Source organism: Stomoxys calcitrans, chromosome 3 (genome assembly GCF_963082655.1).
Source record: "Stomoxys calcitrans chromosome 3, idStoCalc2.1, whole genome shotgun sequence".
Classification (NCBI taxonomy): domain Eukaryota; kingdom Metazoa; phylum Arthropoda; class Insecta; order Diptera; family Muscidae; genus Stomoxys; species Stomoxys calcitrans.
The window spans coordinates 176082544-176106293 of NC_081554.1; the positions used below are offsets into that span (position 1 = coordinate 176082544).

The 23750-nt window shown below is 35.5% G+C and overlaps 1 protein-coding gene across 1 annotated transcript in view; it reads left to right on the forward strand.

Moving 5' to 3' along the window:
- The window catches only part of LOC106092610 (laminin subunit alpha-1), an 86588-nt gene extending 64164 nt beyond the window's left edge, over positions 1-22424 (forward strand). Inside the window, exons 5-13 of the mRNA XM_059365170.1 lie at positions 7-1036; positions 1109-1305; positions 4618-5837; positions 5899-6332; positions 6573-7224; positions 12737-13355; positions 17151-17284; positions 17481-17709; positions 20819-22424. Of these exons, the coding sequence (XP_059221153.1) occupies positions 7-1036; positions 1109-1305; positions 4618-5837; positions 5899-6332; positions 6573-7224; positions 12737-13355; positions 17151-17284; positions 17481-17709; positions 20819-20976 (4673 nt within the window). The 3' untranslated portion in view covers positions 20977-22424. The remainder of the gene's footprint in view (positions 1-6; positions 1037-1108; positions 1306-4617; positions 5838-5898; positions 6333-6572; positions 7225-12736; positions 13356-17150; positions 17285-17480; positions 17710-20818) is intronic.
- Positions 22425-23750: the final 1326 nt, after the last annotated feature.

The following is a 23750-nucleotide window of genomic DNA, read 5'->3' on the forward strand; positions in this document are numbered from 1 at the left end:
TTTTAGTCTGCGACAACTGCACTCTACTGCTAATGGACTATGTGCAACTGATAGGCCACAAGCTGAGGAGAGGTTTGCACAACATGGACTTGACTGGCATACCGGCGCCCTACAAGAAAGTGGAGGAATATGAGCTGCTGTTTCATCAAGAGGATGTTCGCTATCAGGACTTCAATGATGCTCGCCGTTTGTTATTGAACTATGACAGCAAAGCCTTGCTGAAATTGGATTCTCATGCTGAAAATCAGAAATTTCAAAATCGCAAGGCCTTGGCCACAGCGGAAAAGCGTACCTATGCCATGGCCATACTGGTGCAGGATGCCACTGTTTTGTACCAGGACTTGGACTCCGTTAAGACAGACATTCTGCAAAACATAGCCACTTTGGATAATTATGGGCGTGGTGCTCATCATCTGAGTCTACCTTCCGCCTTGCAGCAGGCCCGTTTCTATTTGGATTCCATTAAACAGCATCGCGATTCGTTTGAGGATATACGCTCGGCCTCCGCTTGTGCCTGGCATTATTTTTATAAATTTGGCAATGCCTCCGATTTGGCCTTCGATCAGAAAGGCAAAATTGAAATGTTTTGGAGAGATCTAAATCACTCTAATTTTCGCATATCGGATATGCGTCTACAGGCTGATCGCACTGTGGAAATGCAAAACGAAATCGATGATGTTCTGGAGCACATAAAGAATCTCAAGATTTACACTTTGGAGGATTATCAACAAATTCAGGATCAGCAAACTTTGGTGGAGGACACTCTCAAACAGACTCTTATGCCCCAGACATCGGTTTTAATAGAATTGAATATAGATCGCCTGGAGCTGTTAAGTGATACCGTGGATTCTGTAACCAAACTAGGCACCATGTTGAATGTAACTCAGGAGAGCAATGAGATAATGCATAGGGAGGTACGCAAGCATTGGTTGCCCAAGGCCCAGAAACATGCTGCCCGCTTGCTGGAAAGATCCAATGAATATGCCCGACAATTTCAGCCCACCAGGCAGGGGGCACGCATAGCCATGTTGGCCAGGTAAGTTGGGGGGGAGAGAATGAAAAAAGAGAATTGAAAAGGAAGGGTTTAAGTTTTTTAATGGTTTTTTAGTTCTGCCCATAAAAATATTTCCGATGCCATTGAGGCCGCTCGTTTGGCCTCCAAGGAGGCTCGTGAGCAAGTATATTCTGCCCATCATAAATTATATCCCCGTCTGGGGCTTTCGGTCATCGAAAGGGCCCGCCTCTCTTTGCATAATTCACAGATTTTAAAGAAACAAGCCATGGATAAGATTCAGGATACAGGAGGTAAGTATTCATATGGTGTCAACCAAAAATGTTAAAAAAAGTGGGAAAAGAGAAGATTGTGGAAAAAATTAGAAAAAATTACAAATCTCTACGAAAATGAAACCAGAAACTGGGATTTGAAGTTTAGCTTTTTGGGGCATAGAAAACATTTAAATACAATAATTGGGCTGTATAAAAAAAGGCCCCAAATGAAATAAAGCCCCAAACGAAAAATGAAAAAAGTCCCAAATTTGTGTACAAAAAAATAAAAACAACGATAATTGGGGCTTTATTTAGTTTTTTTTGGGGTTTTATTTCTTTTAAAAACTAGGTCTTAATTTCATATGAAATAGGACCCCAAATTTGGATATGAAACAAACCCCTTAACTAATTTTCGGGGCTTTATTTCGTTTTACAAAGATTACAAATTAAAACAGAGAGAGCAGCATAACTTAAAAAATTTACCAGACATAAGTCAATTGCCCACTTATTGAGGCATTATTTATTTTTAAAATCAGGACTTTATTTCATATGAAATTATGCCCCAAATTGTGGGGCCTTTTTTATTTTAGGTTGGGGACTTTTTTCCTTGCGGCCCTATTTTATTTTTAATTTTGTGGTCTTTTTATAGTATACAGTAAAGCCCGATTTTTGGGTTTATATTTCATTTTCACTTTTGGGCTTTATTGCATTAGGGTCTTATTTCATACCGCCAGCAATTGTCCTTCTTCTAAGGAAATTAATAAGCTCCAGCCTAAGGGATATCCAAATTTCCCCCTTGCTCCTGCCTGTTGAAGTGGTATAGAATGTAGGCCAAATGGTACTTAAGGTAAAGGAAATTTCCATTAAGAAGACGAGTATGAGTTCAATAATTCAAAACAAAGGGAAATTTAGCAAGGACCCAGGGAATCTCCCCTTGCTCCTTACTAATAAAATATTACAGAATATTGATAACATGTTACTTAAATTAAAGCAAATAAGAAATAGAAGTCGATATGAGTGAACACAAATAAAAGCGTCCTATGTTCGGCCAGGCCGAATCTTATATACCCTACACAATGGACCCCATTTGTCAAGTTCTTTGGCCGATATCTCTTTATAGACAAACAAAGGATAATGGATAAGAATTGCTATGCTATTTGAGCTTAACCATATTATAAACCGATTGGAGCCCTACTTGGGTTAAATGTTGGAGACCATTGTATTGTAGAAGTCAGTGTGCAACATTTCAGCCCAAACGGATAAAAATTTCGCCCCTTAGTGGCTCAAGAAATAAAATAGGGAAATGAGTTTACATGGGAGCTACATCAGGTTATGGACCTATTCGGGCCAAATTTAACTCGTACGTTTAAGATTATAGATGAAGTCGGAATGGCCCCCTCTAGAGGCTCAAGTAGTATAATCGGGAGATCGGCTTATATTGGAGCTATATCCGGTTATAAACCGATATAGACTGTACTTAACATAGTTGTTAGAAGTCAAAACAAACCACTTCATGCTAAATTTTAGACAAATCGGATAACAATTGCGCCCTCTAGCGGCTCAAGAAGTGAACATCCGAGATCGGTTTATTTGGGAGCTGTATTAGGTAATGAACTGTATTAGGCTATACTTGGCACAGTTTTTCCTGGTCAAACCAAAACACTTGATCAGCCAAATCAGATACTAACTGAGTCCTCTAGCGGCTCAATAAGTCAAGATCCGAAATCGGTTTATATGAGACCACATTTGGCACAGCTGTTGATGGTCAAACCGAAATACTTCATGCTAAACTTCGGCCAAATCGGATAATAATTGCACCCTATAGCGGCTCAAGGAGTCCAGATCCAAGATCGGTTTACATGAGAACTATATCAGGTTATGAACCGATTTGAAACACAATAGACACAGTTGTTGAAAGTCAAAACAAACAACCAGCCAAATCCGATAATAATTGCGCTCTCTAGCGCCTCAAAGAGTCAAGGTGCGAGATCAGTTTATATGGAAGCTATATAAGGTTATGAACCAATTTGAACCACACTTAGCAAAGTTGTTGATGGTTAAACCAAAACACTTTTTGCAATATTTCAGCCACATCGGTTAACAATTGCGCCCTCTAGCCGCTCAAGTTGTGAAGATCCGATATCGGTTTATATGGTGGCAGTGTCAGGTAATGAACCGATTTGGGCTATTATTGATGGTCAAGCCATAACACTTCATGAAAAACTTTAACCAAATGAGATTATAATTGCTCCCTCTATCGGCTCAAGAAGTCAAGATCCAGGATCGGATTATAAGCCAGCCATATCAAAATATGGACCGATATAGCCCATTTACAATCCAAACTGACCTAGACTAATAAGAAGTATTCGTGCAAAATCTCAAACGCCTAGCTTTATTTCTTCGAAAGGTAGAATGCTCTCGACAGACGTACGGGCAGCGCTTAATCGACTATGAATGTCAAGACCAGCCACAATATATACTTTGTTGGGTCCCAGGGCAATATTTCGATGTGTTACACACGTAATGACAAATTACGAAATTACTACGGTGGTGGGTACACAGTTCGAAGTGGTACTAAAACAAATAAAAAATCATTACGTCGATCGGACGGATCTTTGGATACTCACCACTTCGGATATACTTAATAAGCTCATTACGTCAAGTCCGGTGGAAATGTTTATTTAACTGCCGCAGCTATATCGAAAAATGGTCAAATCTGAACCAAACTCGCCAGGGCATTTTTTTTTTGGCCTCTAGACTTAAAACCTAAAAATCAGTACGTATGACAACTATATTCCAATATAGACCGATCTTGACCATACTAAGTATGAAGGGCCAAAGGCAGCTCACTGTGCCAAATTTCAGCGATATCGGGTAATAAACGCTGCTTTTATGGGCCCAAGAGCTTAAATTGGGACACAGTGACTTTTGTTGGGCTTTCCGACATCCGTGTCGTATATGGTTCAGATCGATCTATATTTGGATATAGCTCCCAAAAAGACCAATATTTTGTCCTACAAAATTGAACAATGGCTTGTACTTCTTAGACCATTTAATGTGCGTGCCAAATTTGGTCCGAATCGGACCATATTTCGATATAGCTGCTATAAACTTAGCATGAGGTGTTTTGTTATGATTTCCAACAACTGTGCTTTAGAAAATTCCTTTCAGTCCTGTAGGAATTTCTAAGCCATATCAGATGATGGACTTCGTTTTTCATATTCCAGTTTCTGGGATCATCTAACAAAATTATTGCAGAAGACTCTGCTTTTGGCTATTTCCCCACAAACTCCTTTTCAACCCTTTAGGAATTTCTAATATCGCTTCCTCTCCCCCTTTATGTTCCCTTAGTTCTAGATAATCGCTTAAAGTTCCATGAGAACAAAGTCGAGTCCATTAAATCACGCATTTTGGAAGCTGGCATACGCACCAACAACATCTCCTCCTATATACCACCCATGCAGCGTACCACGGCTCGTAAAAATGCTGTAGAAAGTTTGGATAGCGCCTCCACTACCTCAGAAGAAATGAGAGCAGTAACCCAAAAAACTCGAGAGTTGCATGAGGACATCAGAAAATTGCGCGATAAGTTCGCCATACTTGAACCTGATTTTGAAATTAAACTAGGCATGGCTGAGGAGAATATTTCGCTGACCAAGACCAATGTGCGTCTGGCCAATATCTCGCTGACCTATGTGGAGGAGCAGGCGGTGAGGGAACAAAATGAATTTGATGTATGGAATAATACCATGGCCCAGCAGATGCAGAAGCTGCGTGATCAAATAACCAAAGCCAAACATGCGGCAGAGACCATTAAAATTTCCCTACAATCGATGGGTCCTAAATGTATCAGATCCTATTTGCCCACTTCCTATGGTCTGACCACTTCGAATAGCATAAAGATCAGCTTTGCCTTGGCCAATCGCAATGGCAACTCTCCCCTGTTGTATATACAAGGCAATGATGATCGTTACATAGCCTTGGATTTGTTTAAGCGTCATGTGCGTTTGCTGTGGAATTTGGGAGGAGCTACGGAAATTATCACCCATCCCTTGGAGATACAGACACGAGATCCCCAATACGATGATGCCTGGTATCATGTGGAGGTTAATCGCACTCTGAATGTGGGCAGTCTTTTGGTGAGGCGCATGAATAATTATGGAGCCCTGGTGCCTCAGACCCCGGTGACAGGCAGCACAGATGTGGAGTTCACACGCTTTATACAAACCCCCGAGGATCGCATATTCTTGGGTGGCTATCCCAAGATTTTAAGAACCAAGGATTTGCAGCTCAACCCAGGGCTAAATGTGGTGGTCCACAGTGTGGAGGTGGATAATAAACCCATGGGTATATGGAATTTTGCCACAAGTGAGGGAAAATGTGGAGGCGCCATGATAGGAGCTCAAGAATCAACCTCCTCCTCAGTGGCCCGACATTTCAATGGCCTAGGCTATGCGGAAGTTAAGAAATCAAGGCCAAGACCTTATCGTAAGAATTTGTTTGCCTTACAAATGACCTTCAAGACATTGGATGAGAATGCGTTGCTATTCCTGGCAGTGGATGATAAGAATGTAAGTTTGGGTAGAAATTTTCGCTTAACATTATCTTAAACTTGTAAAACTTTTTTTGTAGAACCGCTCTGTTTCTGTAACACTTAGTCGTGGTCGCATTATGTTCCGCATAGATTATGGCGATGAATCCAAGTTGGAAATCAATACCACCAATAAATACAACACCGGCAAATGGGTTAAAATCGAGGCCGCCAGAGAATTTGTGCCCAAGCGTGGCACTGAGAATGGTATTTTGCGTGTCAGCAATGATCGGCCCATAACAGGTTCCCCCACTGTGCCTATAAAGAGTCACATGTTGCCAGATCTCTCCAAGGCTGTCTACTATTTGGGAGGTGTGCCACCGGGCTTTACTTCAGCCACTTCTAAGGCTCCAGGGGCTGATAATCCCTTCTTGGGTTGCATGATGGATGTGCAGGTTAATGGTGAGACTTATGATCCCTTGGAGGGTTCCACACATTTCGGGGTGGAGTCTTCTTGCAAGGAAATGATAACCAAGTAAGTAAAGGGCAAAAAAAGGACCAAACGAAACTTGAGAGAGTCAGGACCTCTAACATGTTGTAATTCGCTTTGTTCACCAGCTCATCAATATCAGCTGATTTTATGGAGGGAATGAATTGGCAATCAAATCGGGCAGCAAAATATTTGTAGGGTCCTGGCCCTTAATTGTCACATCTCTTTCAATTTCTAATCTCTGTTGCTTTTTTCTTTTTATTTCTTTTTACTTTCAATTTCTAGAGCTGGCTTCAGGGGCCAAGGCTATATAGAACTGCCCTCTCAATCTCTACGCAAGCGTGCCAATACTGGTTTTGTTTTCCGCACTTTACAAGCCGATTGTTTGCTCATGTTGGCCGCCTATCCTCCCGAAGTGCAAGAGGACTATGATGCCAAAGATATTAAGGGCAACTATTCCATATCTCTCATAGATGGTCATCTGCAAGTTTGGGTTAACTCTGGACGCAGTCTGGTTAAAATGAAATCCAATGTCTCCCTTAATGATGGAGAATTTCATGTTGTAAATCTGTTGAAGAATGGTCGTCATCTTGAATTGATGGTTGATGATGAACTGCAAGAGAGTAAAAATCTTATGGGCTCTCCCACCTTGGTTAGTATGCCCAGAGATGCTGGTGGTCTATACATAGGGGGTTCGCCTCCCCATGAGGAATATACACCCTTGGCTCCTACCTTTAATAAGTTGGAAGGGGCCATACGTGATGTGGTCTTCAATAATCGTACCATTAACTTCAATCAAGCCTTATCGTTTGTCAATGTGCAAATTGGACGCAATGGCCCTGCTATGGGTAGTGTGAATGGCCTTAGCGATATTTTGATGAAGACTGAACCCATGATTGGTAAAAGTTTTACGGCAGCTCCCGAAGGATGTAAAAGGGTAAGTCAAGGACAATGTTACTAATTTTAAACTTGGAAGAAGGCATGTTAAATGGTTTAGGATAGTAAAGGAGAAAGTCTTGAGAGCTTTGGAAGGAAACTTTGAAAGTTTGATTCAAAATTTTAAATAAATTCTTGCTTATTGCAAAATGGCACACTCTGTAACTGTCGATGGAGGCGAAATGCATTTGCCTAGGCAGCGTGAGAAATTTTCTGAAGAATTTTTGGTAGTAGGTGGGAAGTTAGCCCAAAGGATGATCTGATGCATAAGACAATCCTAAACCCAGCACTGGACATTCAAAACTTTCCCAAGAATAACCCTTTAAGAAACGGGTATAACTTTTTCCACCTCAGTTAATTTTATGCGAGTTTTTTTTTTTGCTCAACAATAACGTTGAAAGACCCGCTTCGTAATAAAGATCTACCCAGCTGAAAACCTTCAAATACCACAAACACTAATTAGAGGTTAATGAGACAGTTAACCACCCTCACCTCAACACCACGGTGACATCATAAAGATCATTGCTACTGTGGAAAGCTGTTCAGAAAAGAAGAAAGACTCGTTATAGGGAGTCAGAGAAGATCCAAAGACGACACTAAATATTCATCCTATTTAGGTTAAAATGAGTTAACTTGGTGTGATGAAGTAGGACCCTTTTCCAAGGGGAAGGAAAGGGTACTAGAACTACCTTTTAAAAAGGAGAGGGGTACCAGAGCTATCCTTTCCCCAAGGAATGGGTACTAGAACTACCCTTACGCAAAGAAAAAAATACTAGAATTTCCATTTATCTAAGCGAAGGGTACTAATGCTACGCTTTCGCGAAGGAAAGGGCACTTAAACTACCCTTTACCTAAGAAAAAAGTACTACCTAGGGAAGGGGTATTAAAACTACACTTTCCCTAAGGAAATGGTATTACAACTATCCTTTCTCTAAAGAAAGGGTATTAAAACTACCCTTTTCCTAAGGAAAGGGTATTAAACTACACTTTCCCTATCTAAAAGGTACTTCCTTAGAAAAGGGAATTACAACTACCCTTTGCCTAAGGAAAGGGTATTAAAACTACCATTTCCCTAAGAACATAGTATTTAAGCTACCCTTTCCCTAAGGAAAGGGGTATTAAAACTTCCATTTCCCTAAGAAAATAGTCTTTAAACTATCCTTTCCATAAGAAAAGGTAATTAAAACTACCCTTTCCCTAAGGAACAAACTACCCTTTCCCTAAGGAAAGGGTATTAAAATTACCATTTCCATAAAGAAAGGGTATTAAAACACTATTTCCATAGAGAAAGATTAAAAAAACTACCCCTTCACTAATAAAAGGGTGTAAAACCTACCCTTTCCCTAAGGAAAAGGCATAAAAACTACCCTTTCCCTAAAGAAAGGGTATTAAAATTACCCTTTCCCTAAAGAAAGGGTATTAAAATTACCCTTTCCCTAAAGAAAGGGTATTAAGATTGCCCTTTCCCTAGGAAAGGGAATTAAGTCTACCCTTTCCTTTAGGAACAAGTATCAAAACTATCCTTTGTCTTTATAAAGGATATTAAAACTACCCTTTGCTTAGGAAAGGGTATAAAAATAAAGGGTATTAAAACTACCCTTTCCCTAAGGAAAAAGTAATAGAACTATAATTTCGCTAAGTAAAGGATATTAACACAAACCTTTCCCTAAAGAAAACTACCCTTTTCCCATGGAAAGGGTGTTAAAACTACCCTTTCCTTTGGAAAATGGTATCAAAACTATTCTTTCCTTTAGGAAAGGGTATTCAAACCACTTTTCCCTAAGGCAAGGGTACTAAAACTACCCTTTCACTATAAAAACGGTATTAAAACTACTAATGAAAGGGTATAAAAACTAAACTTTCCTTGAGGAAATGGTATTAAGATTAAACTTTTCTTGAGGAAAGGGTATTACAAGGAGTGGGTACTAAAACAACCCTTTCCCTAAGAAAAGTTTGTTAAAACTACCCTTTCCTTTAGGAATGGGTATTTACACCTACAACTACCCTTTCTCTAAGGAAAATGTATTCATAATACCCTAAATACTAAAACTACCCTTTCCCTCAGGAAAATGATATTAAAATTACACTTTCCCTAAGGAAAAGGTGTTAAAACTACGCATTCCTTTAGGAAGGGTATTAAAAATACCATTTTCTTAAGAAATGGATACTAAAACAAAACTTTCCCTTAGGAAAGCGTACTAAAACTACCCTTTCCTTTTGGAAAGGTTATTAAAACTACACTTTCCCTACGGAAAGGGTGTTAAGACTACACTTTCCTTTAGTATTTAAACTAAACTTTCCGTAAGGAAAGGGTATTGAAATGGGTACTACAATAAAACTACCCTTTCCCTAAGGAAAGGTTTTAAAACTTCCTTTTTCCTAAGGAAAGAGTATTAAAACTACCTTTTCCCTTAGCAAAGGGTATTAAAACTACCCTTTCCCCAAGCAAAGGGTATTACAACTACCCTTTCCCTAAAGAAAGGGTATTAAAATGACCCTTTCAAAAAAAAGGGTATTAAAATGGCCTTTTTCCTAGGAAAGGGAATTAAATCTACCCTTTCCCTAAGGAACGAGTATCAAAACTACCCTTTGTATTTATAAAGGGTATTGAAACTACCCATTGCTTAGGAAAGGGTATTAAAACTACCCTTTCCCTAAGGAAAAGGTAATACCCTTTCCCTATGGAAAGGGTACTAATACTTACCTTTGCCTAAGGAAAGGGTATTAAAACTACACTATCCCTATGGAAAGGGTATTAAGACTATCCTTTCTTTAATGATAGGGTATTAAAACTACTCCTATTCTAAGGATAGGGTATTAAACAACCCTTTCCCTAAAAAATTAGTATTAAAACTATCCTTTCCCTAAGGAAAGGGTACCAAAACTGCCCTTTCCTTAAGAAAAGGATAGTTTAATTATCCTAAAGGTAAAAGAACTACCCCTTCCCTAAGGTTATTAAAACTACCCTTTCTCCATGGAAAAGGTATTTATACTACCCTTTCCCTAAGGAAATGGTGTTTAAACTACCTTTTCCCCAACGAATGGGTATTAAAACTACCCTTTCCCTAAGGAATTGGTATTAAAACTAAACTTTCCTTAAGGAAAGAGTACTCAAACTTCTCTTTTCTTAAGGAAAGGGTATTAAAACTTCTCTTTTCCTAAGGGAAAGGTATTTAAAGTACCCTTTCCATCAGGAAAGTTTAAAAAATTACCCTTTCCTTTAGGAAAGGGTATTAAAACTACCTTCGCCCTTAGGAAAGGGTATTAAAATTACCCTCTTTCTTAGAAAAGGGTAATTAAACTTGCCTTTCCCTTTGGAAAGGGTTCTAAAACTATCCTTTCCCTTAGGGAAGGGTTCTAATGCTACCCTTTACCTTAGGGAAGGTACTAAAACTACCCTTTCCCTTAGGAAACGGTACTAAAACTACCCTTTCTCTTATGGAAGGGTACTAAATCTACTCTTTCCTTTATGAAAGGATACGTAATCTACCCTTTCCTTTCGCTTAGGAAAAGGTACTAAAACTACCCTTACCCTAGGAAAGGGTACTAAATCCACCCTTTTCCTTAGAAAAGGGTATTTAAACTACCCTCTCCCTTAGGAAAGAGTACTTAAACTACCCATTCCTTTAGAAAAGGGTACTAAAACTACCCTTTCCCTTAGAGAAGGGTATTAAAACTACTCTTTCCCTTAGAGAAGGGTATTAAAACTACCCTTTCCCTTAGAGAAGGCTATTAAAACTACCCCTTCCCTTAGGAAAGGGTACGAAAGCCACCCCTTCTTTTAGGAAAGGTAGATGTACTAAAACTACACTTTTCCTTAGGAAAGTGTACTAAAACTATCCTTTCCCTTAGGAAATAGTACTAAAACTACCTTTGCCCTTGGGATAGGGTTCTTAAACTACCCTTTCTCTGAGGGAAGAGTACTTAAACTCCCCTCTCCGCTAGGAATAGGTACTAAAACTAGCCTTTCTCCTAGGAATGGGTACCAATACCACTCCCCTTAGGAAAGTTTACTAAAATTATCCCAGCCGAAGGGCAGGGAAAAATTTTCTCCCAATCAAACTACAGGACTATATACTTCTTGATTTTCTTTCTTTGTTGCTTTTACCTTTCTTACATTCTTTTTGTTAAGCTTTCAAGACTTGTCTCCCAAAATTCTGCATGTAAATATGAAAATTGTATTTTTACAAAATTTTTTTTTCTCTTTTTATAGGATTTTAGTTGTTAAGCATTTAATCCAAAGTTAATATCCATATCCACACAAAAAGTCGCACACAAAAACACAACACAAACACACAATTAAAACACAAATTCGTTTTTTTTTTATTTAAGAGAAAAGCTTTAAGCTATACGATCATTGTTACTAACTGCTGCCAAAAGAAAACCAAATCATACACTCGAATAAAAAATTTAATACATAAATAACTCGAATGGGGTGTAATACAAAATTTTTGTCATGAACATTAATTCATCACCATAAACATACAAAAATAATAATAACAAAAACAAATCTATATCAATTTAATATGTGCCAATATTATTTTATAAGCTCTCTATGTCCATAAATATTTAGATTTCTTAATTGCACCCTAAAATAAAAATTGGTGGTTTTGACTAAAATTACATCGAATAAAACAATTATTATTAAATTAACCCAAACCTTAGAGAAAATTAATTTAAACCTTATGTAAATATAGTTTATTTAGTTTTAAGTTTTTTTAATATTCATTTTCATTTACATTTTTCACTAAGCTCTTCTCTATTGTGACATGCTTTTTTGTGTATGTTTAAAAGCTTTCATACTTATAATGAAGAAAATGGTTAATCATTTCGATAAGTTATAATTATTTTAAAAATCTCATTGTCATTTACTTCATATATCATTAGGTAAGGTTTTCGCATTTAAAACAAATTTAAATTTTTGTACTATTTTTTTTTTGTTAATTATTTTTGTTTTTAGTAACCTGCTAATCCTAATTTTTGGTTTTATTAAATAAAATTTTTTATTTTACAAAACAAAAACATCACAAAACAAAGTGTTTTTATTTCAAAAAATATTAACCTCACTTTTGGCCTTTCATCACTACTAAATTGCACTGGATTTCGCCTTGGGTAAAAGGGAAGCTTTCTAGCATTAACTAACCCACAAAGCTTTTGGTAAATGACAAAGCTTTGGCATATAAAACTCGAAGATCTTTGGTAAGTGGGAAAGCTTTTAAATATAAACAAACATTGAAAGCTTTCAGGTAGTAGGCAAAAGATTTTGGAAGACCAGGAAAAGCTACATGAAATAAAAAGCTTTAAAAAATTAAAGCCTTTTAAAGTAAAAGTGCAAACTATAGTTTGCAAAGTTTAAAGCTTAGCTTTTACAAAAAAAAAAGCTTTTAACGCCAACAGTATTCAAAAACCTTTGATTTTGGCTTAATATTTGCTATGATTAAAGCTCATGATTTTATATTTTTGCTAATTTTTCCCTTCACTCTCTTTGATTGTTTCTCCCAAATCGTTTTTAGGTGGGCAGCTATTCCTACGAGCCAAATGCCTTTAAATTTGGCGATGAACCCTATAGCTTTGCTCAATTGCAAACTCCAATCCGTAACTATTGGCAAAAGAATTTCCATATTTCCTTCGATTTTCGTTCCTTCTATCCGAATGGTCTGATCTTTCTAGCCCCCGGTATGAAAGAGAAGCAGAAACATTATCTAGCTTTAGTTCTCAAGGATGGTCATCTTCTATTGGTGGTGCGCGGAAGAAGAAGAGAAGAATTGCCTTTACATGCCAAGCTAAATGATGGCGAATGGCATCATGTCACCTTGTTGTGCATTGATCGCAAAGTGACCATGTCTGTGGAGATTGGAAGAACAGATCAAAAGACTTCGGCTCAGATGAAAGTTCCCAAAAAGATTTCTGCTTCCAATGTGGTGTTTGTTGGAGGTTTGCCAGAGAATCCGCCAAAAATACCTTCAGAGCTTTTGGTACGTTTAGAGCCGTTCAAGGGTTGCCTAAGGAAATTTTCCATAGCAAATAGCACACAAGATTTGGCTAAGCCTGGGAAACATCTGCATGTGGGTCAATGTTTCCCCAAGGTAGAGAGAGGGTCCTATTTTCCTGGAGATGCCTATGCGGTATATAGTAAGTATGCTACTTTTTTCTTGAAAAAAAAAAACTTTTAAAAACTTTATAAGAAAGAAAAACCGTGAACATGGAAAAGATAAAATTAATAAATTTTAAATTTTTATTTTTATTTTTTTTTATTTTATTTTATTTTATTTTATTTTATTTTATTTTATTTTATTTTATTTTATTTTATTTTATTTTATTTTATTTTATTTTATTTTATTTTTTTTTATTTTATTTTATTTTATTTTATTTTATTTTATTTTATTTTATTTTATTTTATTTTATTTTATTTTATTTTATTTTATTTTATTTTATTTTATTTTATTTTATTTTATTTTATTTTATTTTATTTCATTTTATTTTATTTTATTTTATTTTATTTTATTTTATTTTATTTTATTTTATTTCATTTTATTTTATTTTATTTTATTTTATTTTATTTTATTTTATTTTATTTTATTTTATTTTATTTTATTTTATTTTATTTTATTTTATTTTATTTTATTTTATTTTATTTTATTTTATTTTATTTCATTTTATTTTATTTTATTTTATTTTATTTTATTTTATTTTATTTTATTTTATTTTATTTTATTTTATTTTATTTTATTTTATTTTATTTTATTTTATTTTATTTTATTTTATTTTATTTTATTTTATTTTATTTTATTTTATTTTATTTTATTTTATTTTATTTTATTTTATTTTATTTTATTTTATTTTATTTTATTTTATTTTATTTTATTTTATTTTATTTTATTTTATTTTATTTTATTTTATTTTATTTTATTTTATTTTATTTTATTTTATTTTATTTTATTTTATTTTATTTTATTTTATTTTATTTTATTTTATTTTATTTTATTTTATTTTATTTTATTTTATTTCATTTTATTTTATTTTATTTTATTTCATTTTATTTTATTTTATTTTATTTTGTTTTACATTATTTTATATTATTATACCCTCCACCTTAAGAAGTCGATCTAGCCATGTCCGACCTTCCGTCTGTCGAAAGAAGGCAAACTTTCTTAGGAATAAAGCTAGGCACTTGAAATTTTGCACAAATACTTCTTATCAGTGTAGGTCGGTGGGATTGGGCCGTATTGGTCCATGTTTTGATATAGCTGTCGCATAAACCGATCTTGGATATCTTGAGCCACTAGAGGGCGCAATTCTCATCCGATTTGGCTGCAATATTGCTTATGGTGCTTTGTTATGACTTCTAACACCTGTGCTAAGTAGTGTTCAAATAGGTCCATAACTTGATATAGCTGCCATATAAACCGATCAGGAATCATGACTTCTTGAGCCACTAGAGGGCGCAATTCCTATCCGATTTGGCTGAAATAATGCATGAGGGGTTCTGTTATGACTTTCAACAGCTGTGCATAGTATGGCTTAAGTCGATCAATAATCTTATACAGCTGCCGTATAAACCGATCTGGGATCTTGAATTCATAGGCCACTAGAGGGCGCAATTCTTATCCGATTAAGCTGAAGTTCTGCACAAATTGTTTTGTTGCGACTTCCAACAACTGTACCAATTATGGTTCAAATCGGTTAATAACCTGATATAGCTGTCATATTAAGCGATCTTGGATCTTGACTTCTTGAGCCACTAGAGGGCGCAATTCTTATCAGATTTGGCTGAAATTTTGCATAAAGTGTTCTCTGTTATGACTTGCAACAATTGTGGTAAGTATGGTTCATACCGGTCCATAACCTGATATAGCTGCCATATAAACCGATCGTGGATCTTGACTTCTTGAGCCAATAGAGGGCCTCAATGTTCTCATCCAATGTTGCTAAAATTTTTCGTAAAGTACTTTGTTATGATTTCCAACAACTGTGCCAGGTACGGTCCAAATCGGCCTATAACCTGATATAGCTCTCATATAAACCTATCTCCCGATTTGACTCTTGAGCCTTTACAAGCCGCAAGTTTTTGTCCGAATTAGCTACAATTTTGCGTACGGTGTTCTGTTACGACTTCCAACAAATGTGCCAAAAGCGGTTAAAACCGGTCTATAAACTGATATAGTTCCATATAAACCGACGTCCCAATGAAACTTATTGAGCCCCTGGAAGCGACGATGTTTGCCCTATTTGGGTGAAATTTTGCATATTGTGTTCTGTTATGGCTTTTAACATGTGTGCCTAGTATGGTTCAAATCGGCTTATAACCTGTTAGGCCCTCCGACGTCCTTCTTCAATTTGCCCCAGATCGGTCCAGTTTTGGGTATAGCTGTCATATAGACTGATCCGCCGATTTAGGGTCTTAGGCCCATAAGAGATACATTTATTATCCGATTTTGCTGTAATTTAAAACAGTGGGTAGTTTTAGGCCTACAAACATCTGACCAAAATGTAGTTCAGATCGGCCTATTTTTAGATATAGCTGCTATATAGACCGATCTGCCGATAAAGGGTCTGAATCCCATAAAAGCTTTATTTATTGCCAAATTTCGCTGAAATTTGAAACAGTGGGTTATTTTAAGCCTCACGACATCTGACCTAAGTATGGTTCAGATTGAACTTTATTAAGATATAGCTGCCACATAGACCAATCTGACGATAAAGGGTCCGAAGCCCACAAAAGCATTATTTATTACCCGATTTCACTGAAATTACCCTTTTTACTTGTTATACCCACCACCGACGGATAGGGGTATATTCATTTTGTCATTCCGTTTGCAACACATCGAAATATCCATTTCCGACCCTATAAAGTATATATATTCTTGATCAGCGTAAAAATCTAAGACGATCTAGACATTTTTGAAGACGCTACAGTCTTCAAAACTGGAGATATTGAGCTGAAACTTTGCACAGATTCATTTTTTGTCCGTAAGCAGGTTAAGTTCGAAGATGGGCTATATCGAACTATATCTTGATATAGCCCCCATATAGACCGATCCGCCGATTTAGGGTCTAAGGCCAATAAAAGCCACATTTACTCTCCGATTTTGCTGAATTTTGGGACAGTGAGTTGTGTTAGGCCCTTCAACATCCTCCGTTAATTTGGCTCAGATCGGTTCAGATTTGGATATAGCTGCCATATAGACCGATCCTCCGATTTGGGGTCTTAGACCCATTAAAGCCACATTTATTATCCGATTTTGCTGAAATTTGGGACAGTGAGTTGTCTTAGGCCCTTCAATATCCTCCGTTAATATGACTCAGATCGGTCCAGATTTGGATATAGCTGTCATATAGACCGATCCTCCAATTTAGGGTCTTAGGCCCATAAAAGCCGTATTTATTATTCGATTTTGCTGAAATTTGGAACAGTGAGTTGTGTTAGGCCCTTTAACATCCTTCGTCAATTTGGCTCAGATCGGTCCAGATTTGAATATAGCTGCCATATAGACCGATCCTCCGATTTGGGGTCTTAGGCCCATAAGAGGCGCATTTATTGTCCGATGTCGCCGAAATTTGGGACAGTAAGTTAAGTTAAGCCCCTTGACATACTTCTGCATTATCGCACAGATCGGTCCAGATTTGGATATAGCTGCCATATAGACCGATCTCTCGGTTTTAGGTTTTGGGGCCATAAAAAGCGCATTTATTGTCCGATGTTGCCGAAATTTGGGACAAAGAGTTAAGTTAAGCCCCTCCACATATTTCTGCTATGGGACATAAGGTATTAGTATTGCACCGGATTTTGACGAAAGGTGGTTTACATATATACCCGAGGTGGTGGGTATCCAAAGTTCGGCCCAGCTGAACTTAACGCCTTTTTACTTGTTTTTTTTTTTTTTTAATTCATATTTTTTCTTTTCTCTTTCTTTAATTACATAATAGAACGTAACTTCCACGTTGGCAAATATTTGGAATTAGAAATGGAATTTAGGACTTCGGAACTCTCCGGTATATTATTAAGTATTTCAGAGTCTACAGGATTTCCGGCTCTATCACTAGAGATTTTTAATGGCAATGTAAGTTTCGAATGGCAATGTAAGCCGACGTCCCGATTTAAATCTCACTATTTGTACCCATCATCAATTTTTTACCCTTCAGTGTCTCTATTTCACTGCTTCCTCTCCGCCCTCATCATGTTGAGGGGGTTTTAAAGTACATCTCATCCAAACTTAATACGTTTTTACTTGTTTCTTTACTAAAAATTTTCTTTAGGTGGTCTTCTCTTGTGATTTGGGTGATGGTAATCCCTTCCGCGTCGAATCATTATTGCCCACCAAATATGCTTTGTGTGACAATAAATGGCATAATATATCGGCCCTGTACGATTATGAGCAAATTGCCTTAAGGATAGATCAAATGCCGGCAACAATAGCGGTGGCGCAGCAAAGGACAGCTGGAAAGGTACAAACGAAGTCACCTTTGTACATAGGTGGGATTCCAGGTAAGAATAATATGAAAAAATAAAAAAACATGGTGGTTTGGAAAATCAAAAGCTTTGACTGAAAAGCTTCGAAAAGTTGGAATAGTAGATTGATGTAAAGCTTTCAATTGTTAAGTATTGCTTCAACCAACAAAGAATATTTGCGGTCTCATCCAGAATGCCTTCCAAAAATACAAAGAATTCGCAGTATTTTTAATAGGACTTTTAATCATTAAAAAATGGTAGTATGCTTATTTTTCGAAAAATACAAACAGTAAGCAACAGAAGAAAACGGTTCAGATTTGTGAACCAGAAAAAATCCAAGGAAGTTACAGCAATTTTTCACATAAATTTTTTGCATTTTTTGGATATCAATTATGCGATTTTGAACTTGTTTTTTGAAGAAAAAACATAGGAGTTGCACAAATCCTAATTTTTTGCCATAATCTTCAATACTGTATACTCAACTCAAAAAATTTTTTTGCATCAAAAATTGCAAATTTTCATAAGGGGTTAGCCTTTGCTAAAAAAAATGCAAAAAAAATAAAATGTGAAATTTTAAGTAATTTTGTTAATTGTTCGAATCTTCTTCGAATTTCGAATTGCGCAATGCTGGGAAATTTTCGAAATTCGAAAAAATGAAGGAGTTACAGCGTTTTTGGTCTTAAAAAACGACCTTGAATTTTTTCGCCCAAAAAATTTTGGTTTTAGCTATGTTTTTCACAGAAAACTTTACAGTATTGCTTCATCCAGCACCTCTACGGAAAGAGATTTTCTTCACGAATCCAACGGTGTCCTCAGAATTCGCAAAACTATAGATGTTACAGCAATTTCAAACTGACCTTGATTTTTTTTGCATTTTTCGGATATTAATTATGCGATTTTGAGCTTATTTTTTGAAGAAAAAACATAGGAGTTGCACTAATCCGATTTTTTTGCCATAATCTTCAATACTGTATACTCAACTCGAAAAATTCTTTTTTTTTTTTACTCCCAAAAAATTTTGGTTTTACTGATGTTTTTCAGAGAAAACTTTACAGTATTGCTTCGTCCAGCACCATTATGGTAAGAGATTTTCTTCCCAAATCCAACGGTGTCCTCAGAATTCGCAAAACTATAGATGTTACAGCAATTTCAAACTGACCTTGATTTTTTTTGCATTTTTCGGATATTAATTATGCGATTTTGAGCTTATTTTTTGAAGAAAAAACATAGGAGTTGCACTAATCCGATTTTTTTGCCATAATCTTCAATACTGTATACTCAACTCGAAAAATTCTTTTTTTTTTTACTCCCAAAAAAATTTGGTTTTACCAATGTTTTTCACAGAAAACTTTACAGTATTGCTTCGTCCATCACCATTACGGAAAGAGATTTTCTTCACGAATCCAACGGTGTCCTCAGAATTTTGAAATTCGCAAAACTAAAGATGTTACAACAATTTGAAACTCACCTTGATTTTTTTTTAGTATTTTTCGGATATTAATTATGCGATTTTGAGCTTGTTTTTTGAAGAAAAAACATAGGAGTTGCACTAATCCGAATTTTTTGCCATAATCTTCAATACTGTATACTCAACTCGAAAAATTTTTTCGCATCAAAAATTGCAAATTTTCATAAGGGGTTAGCCTTTGCTAAAAAAATGCAAAAAAAAATAAAATGTGAAATTTTAAGTAATTTTGTTAATTGTTCGAATCTTCTTCGAATTTCGAATTGCGCAATGCTGGGAAATTTTCGAAATTCGAAAAAATGAAGGAGTTACAGCGTTTTTGGTCTTAAAAAACGACCTTGAATTTTTTCGCCCAAAAAATTTTGGTTTTAGCTACGTTTTTCACAGAAAACTTTACAGTATTGCTTCATCCAGCACCTCTACGGAAAGAGATTTTCTTCGCGAATCCAACGGTGTCCTCAGAATTTTGAAATTCGCAAAACTAAAGATGTTACAACAATTTGAAACTCACCTTGATTTTTTTTTAGTATTTTTCGGATATTAATTATGCGATTTTGAGCTTGTTTTTTGAAGAAAAAACATAGGAGTTGCACTAATCCGAATTTTTTGCCATAATCTTCAATACTGTATACTCAACTCGAAAAATTTTTTCGCATCAAAAATTGCAAATTTTCATAAGGGGTTAGCCTTTGCTAAAAAAATGCAAAAAAAAAAATAAAATGTGAAATTTTAGGTAATTTTGTTAATTGTTCGAATCTTCTTCGAATTTCGAATTGCGCAATGCTGGAAAATTTTCGAAATTGGAAAAATTAAGGAGTTACAGCGTTTTTGGCCTTGAAAACGACCTTGAATTTTTACGCCCAAACAATTTTGGTTTTAGCAATGTTTTTTACAGAAAACTTTACGGTATTGCTTCATCCAGCACCTTCACGGAAAGAGTTTTTCCTCACAAATCCAACGGTGTCTGAAAAATTGTGAAGATTGCATAACTAATGAAGTTACAGCACTTGCAAACTCACTTTGGTTTTTTTGAATATTTTGGATATTAATTATGTGATTTTGAAACAATTCTCCAAAGTTTTGAAGGAAACAGAAAAGAGTATTGTTTCGTCCTCTAATCGTCCATCTAGTGGTGTTTGAAAAATTCTGAAGATTGCAAAACTAATGAAGTTATATTTTCTGGATATGAATTATACGATTTTGACGCAATACTCTAAAGTTTTTGTGCAAAGAACTCGACAGATGCGATCCATGGTGGAGGGTGTATAAGATTCAGCACGGCCGAACTTAGCACGCTTTTACTTGTTTTGTTTCTTCCTACTAGTCTTTACAAAAATTACTAAATATTATTAAACTTCTATATTTTTTGGTTATGTAAAGTATTAACAGAGCTCTGTTAACGCTTTCGAGGAAATCTGTTAACTCTTTTGTTACTCTCTCTCGCGCTCTGTTAATTAAGTCTGTGTCTCTTCTAGTTCTATTCGGAATTTATCTTCATACACATTTTTTAATCATATTTTTTTTAGGCCTTGGATTTTTTTACGTTCAAGAGCTTTTGAGCTTTTGCTTTAAAGCTTTTTGTTATATACAATTTTTATTTTTTGTAAGAGCTCATCTCAAAATTAATTTTTACTTAAACCATCTTCTGTATTTTTTTTCTTTCTCTTCCTCTTCTTTCAGATATCGCCTCCAGTGGCTCCCTATTGTCACGTGAAAACTTCAAAGGTTGCATACGTAATGTCTCCATACGCAATGAACGTCGAGATTGGGTAGATATGGATGTACTGCACAATGTACTGCTGAGTGAGTGTCTAGTATCGGGAAATCTTGATAGCTGAGCAGAGCTGAAAGAGCTTAGAGGAAGAGAGAGAGAGAGATATGAGAAAGAGACGATGCCTATAGAAATGTGATGCCATATTAAAAAAAAAAGAACTGCCATATACTTAAATTTTAATACATACAAAACAAACGAAACGAATAGTAAAGAGAAAAAAACAAAAGATATACGCTTAGATCTGTTGAAATCTAAAATAAAAGCTTAATATTCACAAAAAAGCTAAGAAAAGCTTTGAAGCGAAACATTGCTCAAAACAGTTTAATGGTTTTCTTAAAGCTTTCTAGAAAACTTTGCAAAATGTTTTGAGTAATTTAAAGCTGGGCATAGAACAAATAATTTATAGACCTCGAATATTTCTTTAAAAAAAGCTTTTAAGCTTTATCATAGAGGACAACCTATAATTGGGTAATTTCCTTAAAAATAAGTACTGTGCCACATATTAGAACTTATTTTTGAACGAAAAATGGTTTCAAATTTGAATGTAATTATAATAAAGAAAAAGCTTTTCTATAGATGGCGCTTTATAAATCAATTACCGGCTTTCCTATTTAGATGGCGTCGTGTGATTGCGTAACTTAGACAAAACGATATCCATGTATGTCATATATAACAGCTTATTTCTAAACGAAAAATGACTGGGGTGTTTGAGTACTTCCATTAACTGAAAAGCTCTTAGGTAGAGGGTGCTCAATAATTAAATCACTCATTTGCTTATTTACCTGTGATTGCATGACTTCAATAAAATGAGTTTTATGGCATATATTAAAGATTTTTTTCTTAACGAAAAAGCTTTAAGAGATTAGAGAGCTTTTAATAACTGAAAACTTATTCAATAGATGGCGCTCTATGACTTATTAACTTTCCTGCTTACTTGCCTAAACGGCGTACTGTGATTGCATACCTCTAACAAAATAAGTTCAATGTCACATATAAATGCTTATTTCTAAACGAAAAAATGTTAGTAAATGATAAGCTTTTATCAGTGAGTTTAATGATAATTACTTAAAAGCTCTTCTATATATGGCAATCTATGATTGAATCACCTAACTCCTTACTTATCTAGATGGCGCCCTATGATTGCGTAACTTCGGCAAACGATTTCCATGTATGTCTAATATATAAGTTTTTTCTAAACGAAAAATGGTTACGGTGTTAGAGTTCTTCCCATAACTAGAGTACTTCCCATAACTATAGTACTTACCATAACTGAAAAGTTATTCAATAGATGGCGCTCTATGACTTATTTACTTTCCTGCTTACTTGCCCAAATGGCGTCCTGTGAATACATAACTCCAACAAAATGAGTTCCAGGTCATTCTTAAAAGTTTATTTCTTAACGAAAAATGGTTAAGGTAATGGAGTACTTTTGGTAACTGAAAAGCTTTTATATATAGTTGGCATTATGTGATGGAGTCATTCGCCTTCTTACCTACATAGATGGCGCCATATGATTTTTCCATTTACACGAAGTTTGTCTACGAATTTTGCCATCTTATGAAGTAAAAGAAGTAATTCAAAAGCTCAATTATAGATGGCGCTCTATGATTTAGATCGGTTAAGACTACATGCAGTAAAGCTGGTACTCCTAACCATACATCTTAAGTGAATCTCTACGAGAAAAATGCAAAATTGTAAGGGCACTGTATAAACCCTTACACCGGTATTCACAAAACTTCATAAAGATCTGAAATAGGATAATTTGACACATTTTCTTTATATGACTGTGAAGTAAACCTATTTTAAGGCTTCATAAAGTTAGGTGAATAACGCCGTTCGATTTTTCTCATAAAATCTAGAAGTTCTCCCATATATAGAACCCTTGTTATCATAAAATAAATTAAAGAAAAAACTAAAAAAAAAGAAAATAAAGAAAAATTTCGTTTTTTAACGAAGTAATTGGCAAAGTTAAGCACCCTGATGACTAAGTTGGCAGAGTGCAGGGCTTACTAGTTTTATTTGACATATTTGCCTTATAGAACTGTGAAATGGACCTATTTGAAGGCTTCATAAAGTTTTGTGAATAAGGCCGTTAGTTTTTTCTTTAAGAAATCCAAAAGTTCTCACATATATGGCACCCTTGTTATCATAAAATAAATTGAAGAAAAAATTTAAAAAAAATTAAGAAAAATTTCTTCTTTGCAAAGTTAAGCACCCTGATGACTCAGTTGGCAGAGAGCTGGGCTTACTAGTGCAGGGTTAGTGGGTTCGATTTCTACCCTAAGTATTTGCTTTGCCGCTACAACAACTGAGCTGTGGTAACACAATGGACAAAAAGTTGCCTTAGTAAGTCTGATTTGGCTACATCCATTATAAACTAATCTAACCACAAAGTTCATCTACAGATGGCGTTCTATGATTCACTTACTATATTTGTCTGTATCATTAAAATATCATGTGTTTAGGGTTTTTCTAAATCCCGTCAAAAACGCCTGTATATTACTGTAAATAAATCTGCCTTAGTGAGTCCGATTTTTTTACTGACATTTTCAGCTACTCCAATATCACAAAGTTCTTCTATAGATGGCGCTTCATTATTCACTCACTAAGCTTGCCTATTTCAATATACTGCCATTTGTTGAAACCTTTGCAAGAAGTCTACATATGATTGGACTAAACTTTGAGTCTGAATTTCCTACTGCCACTATGAGCTAATCTAATCACAAAGTTGTGCTTTAGGTGGCACTCAACTATTCACTCACTTGAAATTATTGTTTCGCCATTTGTTGAAACCTTTGCAAGAAGTCTACATATGATTGGACTAAACTTTTACTCTGA